This window comes from Callorhinus ursinus, unplaced genomic scaffold (assembly GCF_003265705.2).
Source record: "Callorhinus ursinus isolate GAN/ISIS: 27379988/994484 unplaced genomic scaffold, GSC_fseal_2.0 scaffold4, whole genome shotgun sequence".
NCBI classification, from domain to species: Eukaryota; Metazoa; Chordata; class Mammalia; order Carnivora; family Otariidae; genus Callorhinus; species Callorhinus ursinus.
The window spans coordinates 143957380-143972982 of NW_027397066.1; the positions used below are offsets into that span (position 1 = coordinate 143957380).

The window sequence follows — 15603 nt, forward strand, 5'->3', positions numbered from 1 at the left end:
AATAAGTAAATTAGGTTCGCACCCCAAATCAAACCCCAAAATAACTTCCATATTGATCATCCTTAAATACGAAAGACAGAGAGGGTGATAGAGAGGGAGAGCCAGGGGAGGAGATGGGAGAGGGAGAATGAATGAGAATAAAAAATGGGAAAGAAAACAATTACAAAATTATAATGGTGACATACTAGCCAGTAAGAGATATAGGAACACTAACATGACCAGGATCAAGAATATGAGCTAAATCTTACATGCTCTTCCCATACTTTCTTTTCTCTCTCATATGCTTCCTTTCTCTTTCGTTCTAATTGTTCTTTTAGTACAGCAGCACGTGCACTTGCTTGGGCCTGAAAATAAAAACAATCAACAAAATTCGTTACCAGAAAGAAAGGTATAGGTTGTTTTTTTGTTTTGTTTTAGGTCTCTAAAATGATTTACTTATTAGCCAAAAAGGAGGAGTTGTGGGGGTCGGGGAGAATTTCTCAAGTAAAAATAGAAGTTCAGTCTATATCCCTAGCACCAAAACCAGGGCTCAACACACAGCAGCTGCTCAATAAGTATTTGTTGAATAAAAATACAGGCTCATTCTAATGGAAATACAAATGTAAAAATTTTAAACTATGGTTATTATATACAGACTTCATTTGTCTTCACAGAAATGGACAATTACATTTTTCATTTTTAAGGTCACCATTTTTTCTTTTTAAGATTACATGTGTAATAGTTTCATATACTTCTGTCATGATTTCATCAAATCAGGATACGAAGAGAGGAAGACACTATTTTTCAGAAACCAAACAGTGAGGGATAAAGGGGAATGAAAAATTAAGGCAAAAGAATAACTATGCAAAACTTAACACAATTTTCCACCTCAGGTTCCAATCTTCTCAAAGAAAACTGTATATTTCTAGTCTATACCTTAAATGCTTCAACTTTTTTACGCCGCATGTCAGCCTCCTCGCTTCCTTCTTGTCCTTCGGAATAATCAGCTTCTTTCTACAAGGTAAGTAGATAAGCAAACCACTTAGAACAGACCCTTGAATTCAGTGCAGAGCTCTGTGGAAGATAATATGAATAAACTAACACCTAAAAATATAAAATGGTAAATTGCTCAACATTGCTAATTTTCTCTCAAGTGCTACAAGTGAACTATCCACAACTACTAACTCTTACGGACACTGAACGGAAAAAAGACAAAAATAGAATGATATAAAATGGCCATGGGTATTACTTATATTTTCCTCTCAGAATTCCTCTGGAAAAATGGTCTTATCAATTTTAAATCCCACATCTAAAATGTATTTTATTTCTATGCATAGTTTAATGATCTTTGACTTTAACTCCATCAGATTTTATGTCAGTGGCATAGCATTTCTAATTTTTTAATTTTTAAAAAATATTTTGTTTATTTATTTAGGAGCGAGAGAGAGAGAGAGAGAGAGAGAGAGAGAGTGCACAAGTGGAAAGGGGAGGAGCAAAGGGAGAGGGAGCGGGGAACCTGACTTGGGGCTCTATCCCAGGACTGCAGGATCATGACCTGAGCCAAAGGCAGATGCTTAACTGACTGAGCCACCCAGGTGCCCTAGTGACATAGCATTTTTAATCTTAATCTATTATAATGTCATTCAATTACTTTTTTAAAAAATTATTTTTCAACCTGCCTTTTCACCACGAAGTTTGGCTCTAATCTGTTGGCGCTCATTGAAATTCTGCAGTCTTATTTGCCTCAGTCTTGCCAGATAAACCTACAAGGAGAGAAAAAAAACAAAAAGAAGTTTAATTTAAAAAAAAAATATTCAACATTTTTATTGCTAAAATTTTTTTTTAATTTAAAGAAAAGTGTTAATCTGAATACAAGAAATAAAAGTTTCAAAATCTGGTTAATGGAAATGTAATATTAGCTTTCAAGTGTTTAATTTAGATCAACTTATTTCTGAAAAGAAACACATAATTATAAATTTTTAATTTTATCAAAAGAAAAGAAATTGAACTCAGAATACTGAATATCAGTTATGGGGCAAAATTATGACACAGCATGTCAGTCAAATTATATTAACAGGTCCCTCTAGACCTACAAAATCCTTAAATAATTGTTAAGAATTTAAACCATGCAAGAAAGGAAGGCAATAAACTCAAAAATGGCTATGTGACGGAGGTAGCGAACATGCAGGAAGCATACCTCTTCCTCTTTGTTTCTTGGCTTCCCTCCTCTTGAAGAGCTGGACCTGCCTCCATACATAGCTGCCAGGTTTTGCAGGATTCCCTGTTCATCATTTAATGTACTAAGTTTAAAGAATGACTAAGGCTACATTAGCATCTTACCTAGGAATATCCAGGTGCCACTTTATTTCTGATATTTCCACTGAACATTTCTAGCTGATAAACCCTGGCATTTTCCTATATCAATATAACCAATACATTCATTGAGAACAGAAGGAAGCAATTAAACCCCATACATAATTATTCAAAAAAGAGACCAGCTATGTTTTTATTAGTCATTTAAGTAATCAAGTTCTTAAAACTGCTTTGGAGGTTAGCTAAACCCAAATCAAAGTTTTTTTTCTGTAAAGGGCCGATCATTTCTACACATTTGTTTACATACTAAATTGACACAATATTAAATATTTGAACTCAAATTCCACACTTGGGCATGTCCTTTTACTATAAAGCAAATGATCACATTCAATCACAAACTGTTATCATTTTTTAAACAGTTCAGCATAAACATGGAATTATGTCATTAGAAATTATTAATGTCCTTCCAAAAAATATCAGATTGTCAAACTATCCATTTTCTCTTCTTTCGGCACAGAACTATACTTTAAGATTTTTTCCTTAAAAAAATCATCAGTGTCTAACTTCCTTATCTAATGTCTTTTTATCAGCTTGTTGAAAGCATACTTTTTTATATTCACGACCTCCATTTTCCTGCTTCCTATTTACATTTTTTTTCCTATTTACTTTCTAACCTACTACAATATGGTTTCTGATCCCACTAAGACTGAAAATTTTCAAGGTTACCATTGACTTCCTAGTTCACAATTCAAATGGACCCTTTTGAGTAAACTTTGCAATTAACATTTCCACTGGAAATTAGTTTGACTGAATCCATATATTTTTTCCTCTCATAAAAACATATGTTCACTGTAGAAAACCTAGAAATCATTCACAATTCGACAATCCGAAGCACCTAAAGTCTAAGGTTATTCACTTCCAAATTTCCTTCTCCTCATATGTATAAATACATACACATTTTATCTTTACAAAACTGGATTTTACTATAGTTATTCTGATTTTACCTTAATATTAATCAGCATATTATGTTTAATATTCTGAGTCTCTCCTCACATTCAGTATCCTTAAAAACATTATTTTTTTTCTTAAAAACATTATTCTTAACTGACTATACAGTATCCATAATATTCCACCAAAGAGTGTTCTATAATTCACACATTAAAAAAAAAAAATCTCTCCTCTCTTTCATATTTATAACAGCACTCTCTCCTGGGTTCTTCCGATCAATCTTCACTATTTTTCCCAGGCTTTTCTCTTCCTTGGCTCATCACTAATGTCAATATTTTGTCAAGGTTCATCCTCTGGTCCTTCTTCTCTTCTCATTCCCAGGCTTTAACAAATATGTTGCCAATTCCCAAATCTCAATCAACCTTGCAGTCCTTTTTTCTTGAACGTCTATGTATATTCAACTGAACTCTGGACAACTCCACTCTTTATGTAGCAAAGCTACTTCAAACAATTTGTAAACCTGACTTCATCATTCTTTTTACTACATGATTTTATACCTAATTTAGTTATTGATCACAATCTGCCACCCAAGTCAGCAAGCTGGGAGTTATCTTTGCCTCTTTCTCTACTCCACCAAAAACAAATGACTGTCAAATTACTAATCCACCTCCTCCTAACTCTCTAACTATCCCTTTAGTTTCTGCCCTTTAGTTCATGCTCTCTTCTCTTGACTTCTGACTTTCCAAGAGTTTCCTAATTTATCATTACACCTCTTAGTCTATTCCTTACCCCATTCTATTCTCTACAATGCAGAGTAACCTTTTTAACAATTTCTTTCACATCAAAGCCCACATAAATCTTTCAATGGTTCCCATTATCTTCATAATATATGAATATAGAATATATCCCATTCTGTTGCATGGCAGATAAGGCCATTTGTGACCTAGCCATATCTAATATTCTCATCTCTACCAATGCCTATATTCTAGCCATGACAACTACTTGTGGTTTATAGACTATGCCATGATTTCACTCATCTTCTTAAAATGGCTAACTCTACTCATCTTTCAAAATGCAAATCAAACATTTCACCCATGGAGAAAGCCTTGCTCATACCTCCTCCAGTCAGTTAAGTGTGACATGCCATACCATTTTTATATATACAGTCTGCAGTAGTGCACATCAGTGTATTATAATGGTGGACAGGCAGTATACTATGATGGTTAAGAACATGGACTATGAAAGACTTCAAACTCTGTTGGTTCACACATTTGTCAATGTCACATAACCACTGCTGACCTTCAGCAAAATTATTTAAACTTGCTGTAAGTTTGGGCATAATAATACTGCCTACGTTGTGGGTATGTCAGAATAAAAAGTATTATTATACGAATGTGCTCTGCCTGTCTCTTCTTGGAGCCTGACCAAAGGCTACTGCCCACTCAGTTTCTTCCCCTCTTCAAAAGGATCTTGGCATTAGCTTATTAGTTCCTTGAGCTTTTGAGATGTGAGTCAGAGAGTGGGAAGGTGAAGGAAAACAAGAAACAGGCAAGGCTGAGCAAAGATGTGAGGTGAACTATGAAAAGATGAATGGAAATATCTACAGTTACAGAAGAGTGGGTGGAGGAGATCTGAGTATCACTATAGACTATATCTTCCTTTCATGGTATTCAACAACTTTAAGTAGAAAAATCTGAGTTACTTTGAAGCAATTTTTTTTTAACATTTCAGTTTGAAATAGTACAGATTCACAGAAAGGTAAAATGTACAGGGAGTTTTCATGGACCCTTCATCCAGCCTCTCCCAATTTTATCATCTTGCATAACTACAGTACACTATCAAAGCCAGGAAACTGATTCCAGCAGTTATACATGCATATATTGTGTATCTGTATTAATGCAATTTTGTCACACATACAACTTTATGTAACCACATATAACTTTATGTAACCACCACCAAGATACTCAGTTGTATTATTACTATATACTTCACAGCCATAGTCACTACTCCCATACCTAACACCCATGAACTACTAATATGTTCTCCATCTTTATACTTCACAAAATTTACATATTGGAATCATACAGTACGTATCCATTTGAGATGGACTGTGTTTACTTTGTATTATTCCTTGCAGTTCATTCAAGGTACTGGATGTATAAATCAATGGTTTGTTCTATTTTACTGCTAAGCAATATTCCATGGTATAGATACACCATAATCTGTTCATTCATTCATTCACTGAAGGACATTGGATAGTTTCAACTTTTTGGGTATTAAGAGTTAAAGTTGCTAAGAAAATTCATGTACAAGTGTCTGAGTGAAATTACATTTTCTTTACTCTGGGACATAGGTGCAAGAGTAGAATTACCTACGGTAAGTCCATTTTTAGTTTTAAAGGGGACCGTCAAACTATTTTGCAGAATGGCTGTTATCACTTTACATTCTTACCAACAATGGATGATCCAGTTTCTCCACATCATCACCAGCACTTGGTTTTTATCACTTTTTAATTTTAGTCACATTGATTGGTGTGTAATGATACATTAATGTGGTTTTAATTTGCAATTACCACATAGCTAGTGATGTTATCTGCTATGTGTATATCCTCTTTGATGAAATGTTTAGCCTGTCTTTTGCCCATTTTCTAATTGGATTCTGTGTTTTTAATGTTGAGTTTTGGTGATTCTTTATGTGTTCTAGATACAAGCCCTTTGTTGAATACAGGGTTTACAAATATTTTCTCCCAATGTGTAATCTGTATTTTCTTCCTCTTAACAAGATCTTTTGCAGAACAGAAGTTTTTAATTCTTTTTTTAAAAAATATTTTATTTATTTGACAGAGGGAGACACAACAAGAGTGGGAACACAAGCAGGGGGAGTGGGAGAGGGAGAAGCAGGCTTCCCGCTGAGCAGGGAGCCCGATGTGGGGCTCGATCCCAGGACCCCGGGATCATGACCTGAGCCAAAGGCAGATGCTTAACAACTGAGCCACCCAGGTGCCCCAAAAGTCTCTAATTCTGATGAAGTCCAATTTATAACATTTTCCTTTTATTTGACACCAAATCTAAGAATTCTTTGTCTAGTCTAAGGGCTGAAATTTTCTCCTTCTTCTAAAAGTTTTACAATTTTATGTTTTCCCCTAGCGTGAATGATCTCTTTTAATTATTTTATAAGGTGTGAGGTTTAGGTCAAGGTTCATATTTTTGCCTATGAATGGAAGTACAATTTCTCAAGCAGTCATACTAAAAAGGCAATCCCTCCTCCATGAATTGCTTTTCTTTTTTTTCAAGAACCAGTGGGGCATATAATTATAGATCTATTTGTGGATTTTCCATACTGTTCCATTAATCTATGTATCTATCCCTCCACTAGTACTATACTGTTTTGATTTCTATAGCTGTAAGTAAGCCTTAATATAAGGAAGAGTCATTCTTCCCACTTAATTCTTCAAAACTGTTTTGGCTATTTTAAGACCTTTCTCATTTCATATACATTTTAGAATAAGTTTGTCTATATCTATAAAAAAATGTTCCTGAGATTTTACTAGGAATTGCACTAAACATAGATCAATTTAGGACAACTTGCCATTTTTACTACATTGAATCTTCCAATTCATGAACATGGTATGATTCTCCAAGTATTTAGGTCGTCTTTGATTTCATCAACATTTTGTCATTTTAATTGCATAAATTCTGCATGTTTTATTAATTTTTTTCATTTTGTGGAAGCAACTGCAAATGGTATCATATTTTTATACACTTGTTCATGGTATGTATTGAATCTTGTATCCTATTAACTATAATTAACTCATTTTTTAGATCTAGGAGAGTTTTTGTAGTTCTTGGGATTTTCTAAGCATATAATCATGTCAACTGGAAATAGCAATCATTTTATCCCTTCCTTCTTTTCCACTCTGTATGCCTTTTATTTCTCTTTCTTGCCTTGCCTCTTGTATCTTCCCTTTTTCCCAACTTCAGAGGGAGAGCATTTAGCTTTTATCTATATGAAGTTAGATTTAAGGTTTTTTTTCTTTTCTTTTCTTTTCTTTTGGAGATGCCTATTATAAAGTTGAGGGTGTGACCCTTTATTTCTAGTTTACTGACAGTTTTTGTCATGAACTTTGTCAAAAGATTTTCTGCATCAACTGATAGGATTATATGATTTTTCCTCTTAACTTATTGAGATTGTAGCTCACACTGATTTTCTAATATTGAAACATGATTTGCATTTCCACACTAAATAACACTCGGTCATGTTTGGATTAGAGTCACCAAATTTTATTACAGATTTTTGCACCTAGGTTCATGAGATATATTAGGTCTGTACTTTTCTTTTTTGTGCTTTGTCTAGCTTGGGTATCAGGGTAATACAGGCCTCAAAATGAGTTGGGAAATATTCTATTTCCTAAAAGATTGTATCATTGTATCAAATTGATGTTAATTCTTCTTTGAATGTTTGGTAAAATTCTCCAGTGAAACCAGGTAGGCCTGGAGATTTCTTTTTTTTTTTTTTTTCTGATGGCTCTTAAATCACAAATTCTATTTTTAAAAGATACAGGGTTATTTAAGGTACCTATTCCAATTTGGTAGTTTGTAGTTTTCAAAGAGTTGGTCTATTTCTTCTAAGGTGTTGAATTTCCTAAAAGAGCTGTAGTAATATTCCTTGTTTTATTCCTGATATGGGTGATTTATGTCATCTTTGTTTTTATTGTTGTCAATCAAGATTATCAATTTCATTCAATTTTTTCTAAGAACCAGCTTTCTGTTTCATTAAATTTCTCAATAGTTTTCCCATTTTCAATTTCATTTCTACTTTTAATGATTTCCTCCATTCTGCTTGCTTTGGGTCTATTTTGCTCTTCTTTTTTCCAGCATCTTGAGGTAGGAACTTAAGAGTGCTGATTTGAGGCCTTTCTTCTTTTCTATGCATCTAGTGCTATAAATTTCCTTCAGAGCAGTGCTTTAGATGCACCTCACAAATTTTAATATGTTGTGTGTCTATTTTCATTCAGTTCTATGTATTTTTAAGTTTCCTTTTAGATTTCCTATTTGACCCCATCTTATTATATAAGTGTTTTAATTTTTAATTGTTTGTAGACTTTTCCTGTCATCTATTATAGATTTCTACTTTGGCTCCATGATGTTCAAAGATTATACTCTGTAATTTTGATTCTTCTGAATTCCTTAAGGTTTTATGATTGAGTATACAGTCTGTCTTGGTGAATGTCTCAATGCATGTGAACTCATTTCTGCTTAAAAAAAAAAGTATATTGTGCTATTGTTGGGTAGAATGATCTACCAAGTGTAAAGTAGAACTTGGTAGCTTGTGATGGTGCTTAGGTATTCTGTATCATTGCTAATTTCTGTCTAGCAGTTCTATCAATCACTGAGAAGTAGGGTGTTGAAGTCCCAAACTATACTTGTGGATTTATCCTTTCAGCTGTTTCCACTTTATATATTTTGAAAGTCCATTGTTTGGCATATACCCATTTAAGACTGAAATAACTTCTTATAGGAATGATTCTATTATTATAGAATGTCTCTCTTTGTCTCTTTGTCCTTAGCAATTTTACTTGCTCTGTTAACAAGAGATTCTTTTAGTTTACTTTGTTTGAGGAGAATGTCTTTATTTCCCCTTCATTCTCGAAGGACAGCTTAATCAGATACAGGATTCAGGATTGACAGTTCTTTTCCTTTGGCACTTGAAAATTGCTGTCATTTCCTTCTGTACTCCATAGTTTCAGACAAGGGATCTGATGTCATTCAAATTGGTGCTGCTTTATAGGTAATATGTCATTTCTCTATTATATACAAAGAATTGTTTTGTCTTTTACTTTCAGAAATTTAATAATATTGCTTGGTGAAGATTTCTTTGTTTATCCTAGCTGCAGGTTTGGTGAGCTTCTTACATCTGTAGGTTTATGTCCCTTGCCAAATGTAGAAAGTTTTCAGCCACTATTTCTTCAAATAGTTTTCTCAGTCCCACACTCTTTCTCTTGTCCTTTGGGCTCCAATGATAGAAATGTTAAATCTCTTCTTATTGTTCCACAGATCCTTTAGACTGAAAAATTTTCTTCTGTCATCTCCAGTCTACCACTGAATCTATCCAGTGAATTTTAAATTTTGGTTATTATAGCTTCCAGTTATATAATGTTCATTTGGTTATTTTTTATAAATTCTGTTTCTTCACTGAGATTTTCCTTTTTTTTTTTTATTCATTCAAAAGAGTTTTAATTGCCTGCTGAAGCATTTGTTTGAAGCAGCTTTAAAATCTTTGTCAGATAATTCCAATATGTAATTCATCTTGATAAATGGTAGCGTTGTGGCCTTACTCATTCAGGTTGTGGTTTTCTGGGTTCTTGGTATGTCAAGTGTCTTTTTATTATGCCCTGAATACTTTAATTATTTGAAAACTCTTAATACCTTCAATTTTAGCAGGCAATAGCTCCATTTAGGATTAGCATTTAGGTTCTGGCCTACTTTGTGGGCTTTAAGTCTGATGACAGTTTGCTTTCCTGAACCCTTGTAATATTATTCTAATCTGCTTCACTGTTCTGGTGCTGATGGTGCTCCTGCTCAGTCTCTCCTGGTGCTATCTTGTGAGAATGGAAGTTGCCTCCCTGAGCCACCTGCTGTTACTGGAAGATCTCCTGAGAGTGGGAGGCAGATGACACTTGGTCTGGGTCTTCTTATGTTGCTAGGTGGAGGGCACAGAGATACAAAGGCCTCATGGCTGCTACTCTGTTGTGGATAAATGGAATCACCTGCTAGTGCCCTAGTTGTTGAGTGGAACTGGGATTGTCCAAGGCTTTGTTGCCACTGATGGGTCAAACTGCCCTCCAAGTCACCTGCCCATGCTCTACTTGTGGAATGAGGTTGGAGCAGCTTGAGGCTTCATTGTTTTTTTTTTTTTTTTAAAGATTTTTATTTATTTGACAGAGAGAGACAGTGAGAGCAGGAACAAAGGGGGAGTGGGAGAGGGAGAAGCAGGCCTCCCGCCGAGCAGGGAGCCCGATGCGGGACTCGATCCCAGGACCCTGGGATCATGACCCGAGCCGAAGGCAGACGCTTAACGACTGAGCCGCCCAGGCGCCCGAGGCTTCATTGTTACCCAGAGCTTACAACAGGATCCTGCTTAGCAGATCCTGAGATTCCACTTTCCTAGTAATTTGGCAAGTGAGAGCAGACTTTTGGTTTTTGTTTTTGCTTTTTTTGTCTATGGTGGATCTGGGAGGCAAGCATGGCTAACACCCAGCCCACAATATATGGGAGATAAAAAGAAACCCCAGGGAACCACATTGCTATTTCTTAAGTCCTGAGGTCTCTAGTTAGTTCATCTTCTCTTTCTAGCATATAGAATCCTACTACAGTTGTATGTTAACTAGTTTCCAGGGTATTTAATTCTATTTAGAAGGGAGGAGCAGGGAAAAGAGGGTTTATGTCATCTTGTTCTGGAACTGTGCTTAAGGGACTTTTTAGCAGCTAGGGTTTTTGTAATGCAGTATACTGTATGATAGGACCAGTATCATTAAGGTTTAACAGTTACATGGGACTGTTGTAAAGTCTAAAAGAGACTGTTATGGGTTGAACTGTTCTTCCAAAATCTGTATGTTGAAGTCCTAACCCCTAGTACCCAAGAATTTGACCTTATTTGCAAACAGAATATTTATCAAGTTAAAATTATATCATTAGAGTGGATTCTAATACAATACAACTAATGTCCTTATAAAAAGGGGAAATTTGGAGCAGACTCACATACAGGGAGAACAACTATGTGAAATGCAGGCAGACATCAGGGTAATGATTCTAATATCAAGGAATGCTAAAGATTGCCAGCCAACCACCAGAAGATAAGGAAGAGGCATGGATGATTCTATCTTGTAGCCCTCAGAAGGAACCTACCCTGTAGACATGCTGATCTTGGACTTTTACCCTCCAGAACTGTGAGATAATAAATTTCTGTTGTTTAAGCTACTCGGTTTGTGGTATTTTGTTATAGCATCCCTAGAAGACTAATACAGAGATAATGTATATAAAATACTTAACATAATGCCTAGCATACTAAGCTTTCAGTAAACAGCTGTTGTTATTATTTGTTGGTTTAACTGTCTATTTATTGCTTATCTTACAAAATCTTGCTGGCACAAAAGAGTCAATAAAGTTTGTGTAATATTAAATAAATGAAAGAATGAATGAAATGTTTAACACTTCACATTTTTAAGGTGTTTTTCCATTAGTATAAGTAAATACAGACTGATTTAAGATGAGTTAATAAAAAATAACATTTCTCAAGGGAAATAATTCAGAAGTTTTTCTAAGTTACTCAACAGAGGAAAACTGATAACCAAGAAAAATTCTTGCACATGTGTACCAAGAAACATGTACAAGAATGTTCAAAGTAGAACTCATACCCAACTCAATAAATACCTACTGTCTGGAGAATTAATAACTGTGGTAATATCCACACAAAATAATATTATACAACTATACTCAACTACATGAATGAATTTTAGAAAAATAATGTTGAATGAAAAAAACCAAGCCCCAGTCTATATACAGTATAGTTTTTTTTTTGTTTTTTTCTAAGATTTTATTTATTTGACAGAGAGAGAGCGTGCACAAGCAGGCAGGAGTGGCAGGCAGAGGAAGAAGGAGAAGCAGGCTCCTTGCTCATTTCAGTGTTCATAAATAAAGTTTTACTGGAACTCAGCCACACTCATTCATTTACACAGTGTCTATGGTTACTTTTGTGTCACAATGCAGTTTGTAGTTATGACACAGACCTTATGGCTAATAAAGCCTAAAATATTTATTATCCAGCCCTTTACAGAAAAAATTTGCCAATCCCTAGATTAGACAGCAGTATATAGACTGAACCTTTTAGTGCTCTACCCTCCTGAGTATAATATTTTGCTTCATAATTTACATATATTACATATATTCTTTTCTTTGTACCAAACATTTTATTTTAGAAGGATAAGAGAATACTTTTTAGAGAACTGAAAAAATTTTTTAAATAAACTTAGTATTGAAGAACTAACTTGCTATTACAATACTTTTTAAAAAGAATCAGCAAACTATAATACCCAGCTCACATCTAGTTTGCTGCCATTTTTGTAAATACAGTTTTTCTAGAGCACAGCCACACCCATTTGTTTTGTAGGACACAATATGGACTGTAAGGCCTGAAATATTTACTACTTGCCCTTTTACAGAAAAAGTTTTGTCTACACCTGCTCTACAAATTATCGTGTCTACAAGTTCTACCTAAATTAAAGCAAATACTAATCTGAGATTTAAAAAGAAACAAACAGCAATAGTAAAATAGCTAAAAGCATCATCTCCAAATTCACACAACTGGGCTTACATCCTGCCTCTGTATACTATGTGATCTTAGGCAGAGTACTAAGGACTCTGAGCTGGTTTCAAAACCTGTAACTTTGGAATAATAAGTCCTATCCAAAGAATTATTGTCAGGATTAGACTCTCAGTTACTTTACTTTTTATTCATACTGTTTAGAAGAAAGCAAACCATTTGGCTGAAGTCTTCCTTGTTAGTTTCCCTGACTTTTGAAGACTTCATTTTTTTATTTTTTGAAAATTTCAGTGACCCAAACAGGGGAATTTTGAATTCATATGCAAGCATATAAAATTATTTTGAAATTCACATTTTCTTTAAATTTCAATTCAACCTAAAAATTATTTATGTTCCAAATGCTTATTATAAGTCAGGGACTTCAATTTCATTTTGCCACAGAAACAATGTTACAATTCATTATGATTTCCCAAAGCACTTAATAAAACATACTGAGCAAATAATTTACAGCAGTTTTCCAATTTCAAAGGATTTTTAATACTCAGAACTTAATCTTAACTGTTTAGATTTGTTTATTTATAAAGTGATTTGTTAAAGTATTAGAAAACACTTACTAGGTTTGAGACCTGCATGTGTCACAACCTCTTTAAAACTGCTTCTCTTCATCAGCAAAATGGAGATTTTAAATGGTTATAAGGACAAACCACAGGATAAATGTATGTACATTTTCAAACTGTACAAATGGTGACTATTAATATCTATCAATAAATATTGCTGCCTTAAATCACGGATGTTAATTTTTTTCTTGAAGAGTCAGAGTTATTATAAATATTCATTATTATACTGTGCTCTAGGTATAGTTAAAGATTTAACTAGTTACAATGTTGAATTTGAGAAGTAAATAAGAGTCACAGCCCCAAACGACCACTATAAAATTAGTTCCCAGGTATTATTACATCCCCACTTAACACCAGTTTCTATTCACATTCATCACATCAAGGTCTCTGTTGGTCAATCTTTCCCTGACCGTTGGATGTTATACAAAATGAATGACAATGGAAATTGCAAATCTTGCCAAAGATGAAGGATTTCATAAAGATGATGAGAGTGATATTGTAAAACTGTTCAAATCAGATGCAAAATCATCTATACATATGACAGGACAAATTAAATGAATAAAAGAAAACTGCAAAGAATTATAATGTTGATTCCTCAAAATATTTTGGTTATTAAAAAATTAAGAAATGATCTTTAGAAAACTGTCAAAGTGTCAGCCATTTTTAAAAAGTAGTTCTGTTATATTATAAAAGTACATGTAAAATCATGAAGTGAAGGGTGCACCATCTTTCATCAATTCTAATATGAATAATTTTTAACATTTTAACATCTCTGAAATGGGGTACATCTTATAGTCAATGGCATCTTATACTCTGTTATAATCTCATCAACTGTTGGCCAGAAATCAGTTGTAACATAAATGTTATGCCTGAGTGATATCTAAATTTTGTTAGTTTTTCCTTCCTGGTGTCATAACTGGACAACTGTAACTCCTTAAAGTTTTGATATAAGAAATTATTTATGGGCTTGTTCAAAAGGAAACATGACCCCTGCTAGTTGAAAACCTTCCATTGATTTCTTTTAATAAGAACAAGAAAATGCTAGCAATAAAACTTGCAGACTGGTGTTAACTCCTTCAGAGAAAATCCAAGAGACAAAACTGGAGTACTCTTAAGAAATGTTGAAATCTCAATGCACTTGGTGTCATAGAGGATAATATTACTTGAGAAAACATGAACATCAATGACCCTAATTTAAAAAAGAAATGACGGGACACCTGGGTGGCTCAGTCAGTTAAGCGTCTGCCTTCGGCTCAGGTCATGATCCCGGGGTCCTGGGCCCACATCAGGCTCCTTGCTCAGTGGGGAGCCTGCTTCTCCCTCTGCCTGCCACTCCCCCTGCTTGTGTGCACGTGCGCTCTCTCTCTAATGAAAAGTAAAATCTTAAATAAATAATAAATAAGAAATGACCAGATATGAAAACAATGAATGGTGGATCACTACCTCAAAAATTAATGATGTATTGTATGGTAACTAACATAATAAAATAAAATTAAAAAAAAAAAGAAACGACTGGAAAGTCAAATTATAAATATGAAGTAGATTTAGGAATGAATACCTTTATCAGTTTATTTCATTCATATTTTCCTTTTTATAGACTCACAAGAATGATATAATTAAAAGATACAAATCTAAAAACAAGTATAAAAGTTACGTAACAAAAAGTATCGTATCAGTTAAACTGGCAACACTTTTTCTCTTTTAGTCATATGTAAAATAATAATATGCCTTACAGTTGTATCTTGGATTTGATAAAACACATACAGTATTCATTATGTAATTCTATCAGAAAAATTACAATCCTCCCTAAATTAATTACTTTCAAATTAATATAGACTTAAATATAGCCAAAATTCTGATAAAAGTATAAGATAAAATAATTATTTTTTAGAAAAATAAATTTTTATTATATCTCAAGATGGAATAGATAAAACAACAAAAGGTAAGTTAAACATCACACAGATGTAGGAGTATTTCTTCACATGTCTCTTGAATGTATTTCCAGGCTCTCTATTTATTTATTTTTGGCTTTGTTTCAAGTTTTTATTTAAATTCTAGTTAGTTAACATATAGTATAATATTGGTTTCAGGAGTAGAATTTAGTGATTCATCACTTACATATAATACCCAAAAGAAAATAATTTTTAAATTGTATTTTTCAAGGTAAAATCCCAACCAAACCTTTTTTTTCACTCTTTACTCCAAATGTGGATCTCTATTCTAGTTAGACTTACTTTAAGTGATCTTTTTCCAATATCAACAATGCTGGGCTAAGGAGAGTCTTCCTACATGACAAAGGATTGAGTGACAGCACATAACACTACGAGTGTTCCCACAGATTTCTGATTGTGTTTTCAAGGTAGACTCTGAAGAACTTCTTGAGATGTTACCATAGTCCTCTCCTACTCTCTCCTCCCTAAACCTCTCT

At 33.9% G+C, this 15603-nt stretch overlaps 1 protein-coding gene across 11 annotated transcripts in view; it reads right to left on the reverse strand.

Moving 5' to 3' along the window:
- NEK1 (NIMA related kinase 1) overlaps positions 1-15603 on the reverse strand; it is a 215923-nt gene that overhangs the window by 94319 nt on the left and 106001 nt on the right. For 8 of the 11 annotated variants that reach the window (XM_073892483.1, XM_073892490.1, XM_073892491.1 and 5 more), the window contains 4 exons: positions 2177-2260; positions 1659-1742; positions 916-993; positions 249-344 (listed from right to left, as the gene is read on the reverse strand). In XM_073892483.1, the coding sequence (XP_073748584.1) occupies positions 249-344; positions 916-993; positions 1659-1742; positions 2177-2260 (342 nt within the window). Of the gene's footprint in view, positions 1-248; positions 345-915; positions 994-1654; positions 1743-2176; positions 2261-15603 lie in introns of all 11 variants that reach the window. The other 3 variants (XM_073892486.1, XM_025874438.2, XM_073892487.1) reach the window with 3 other exon arrangements.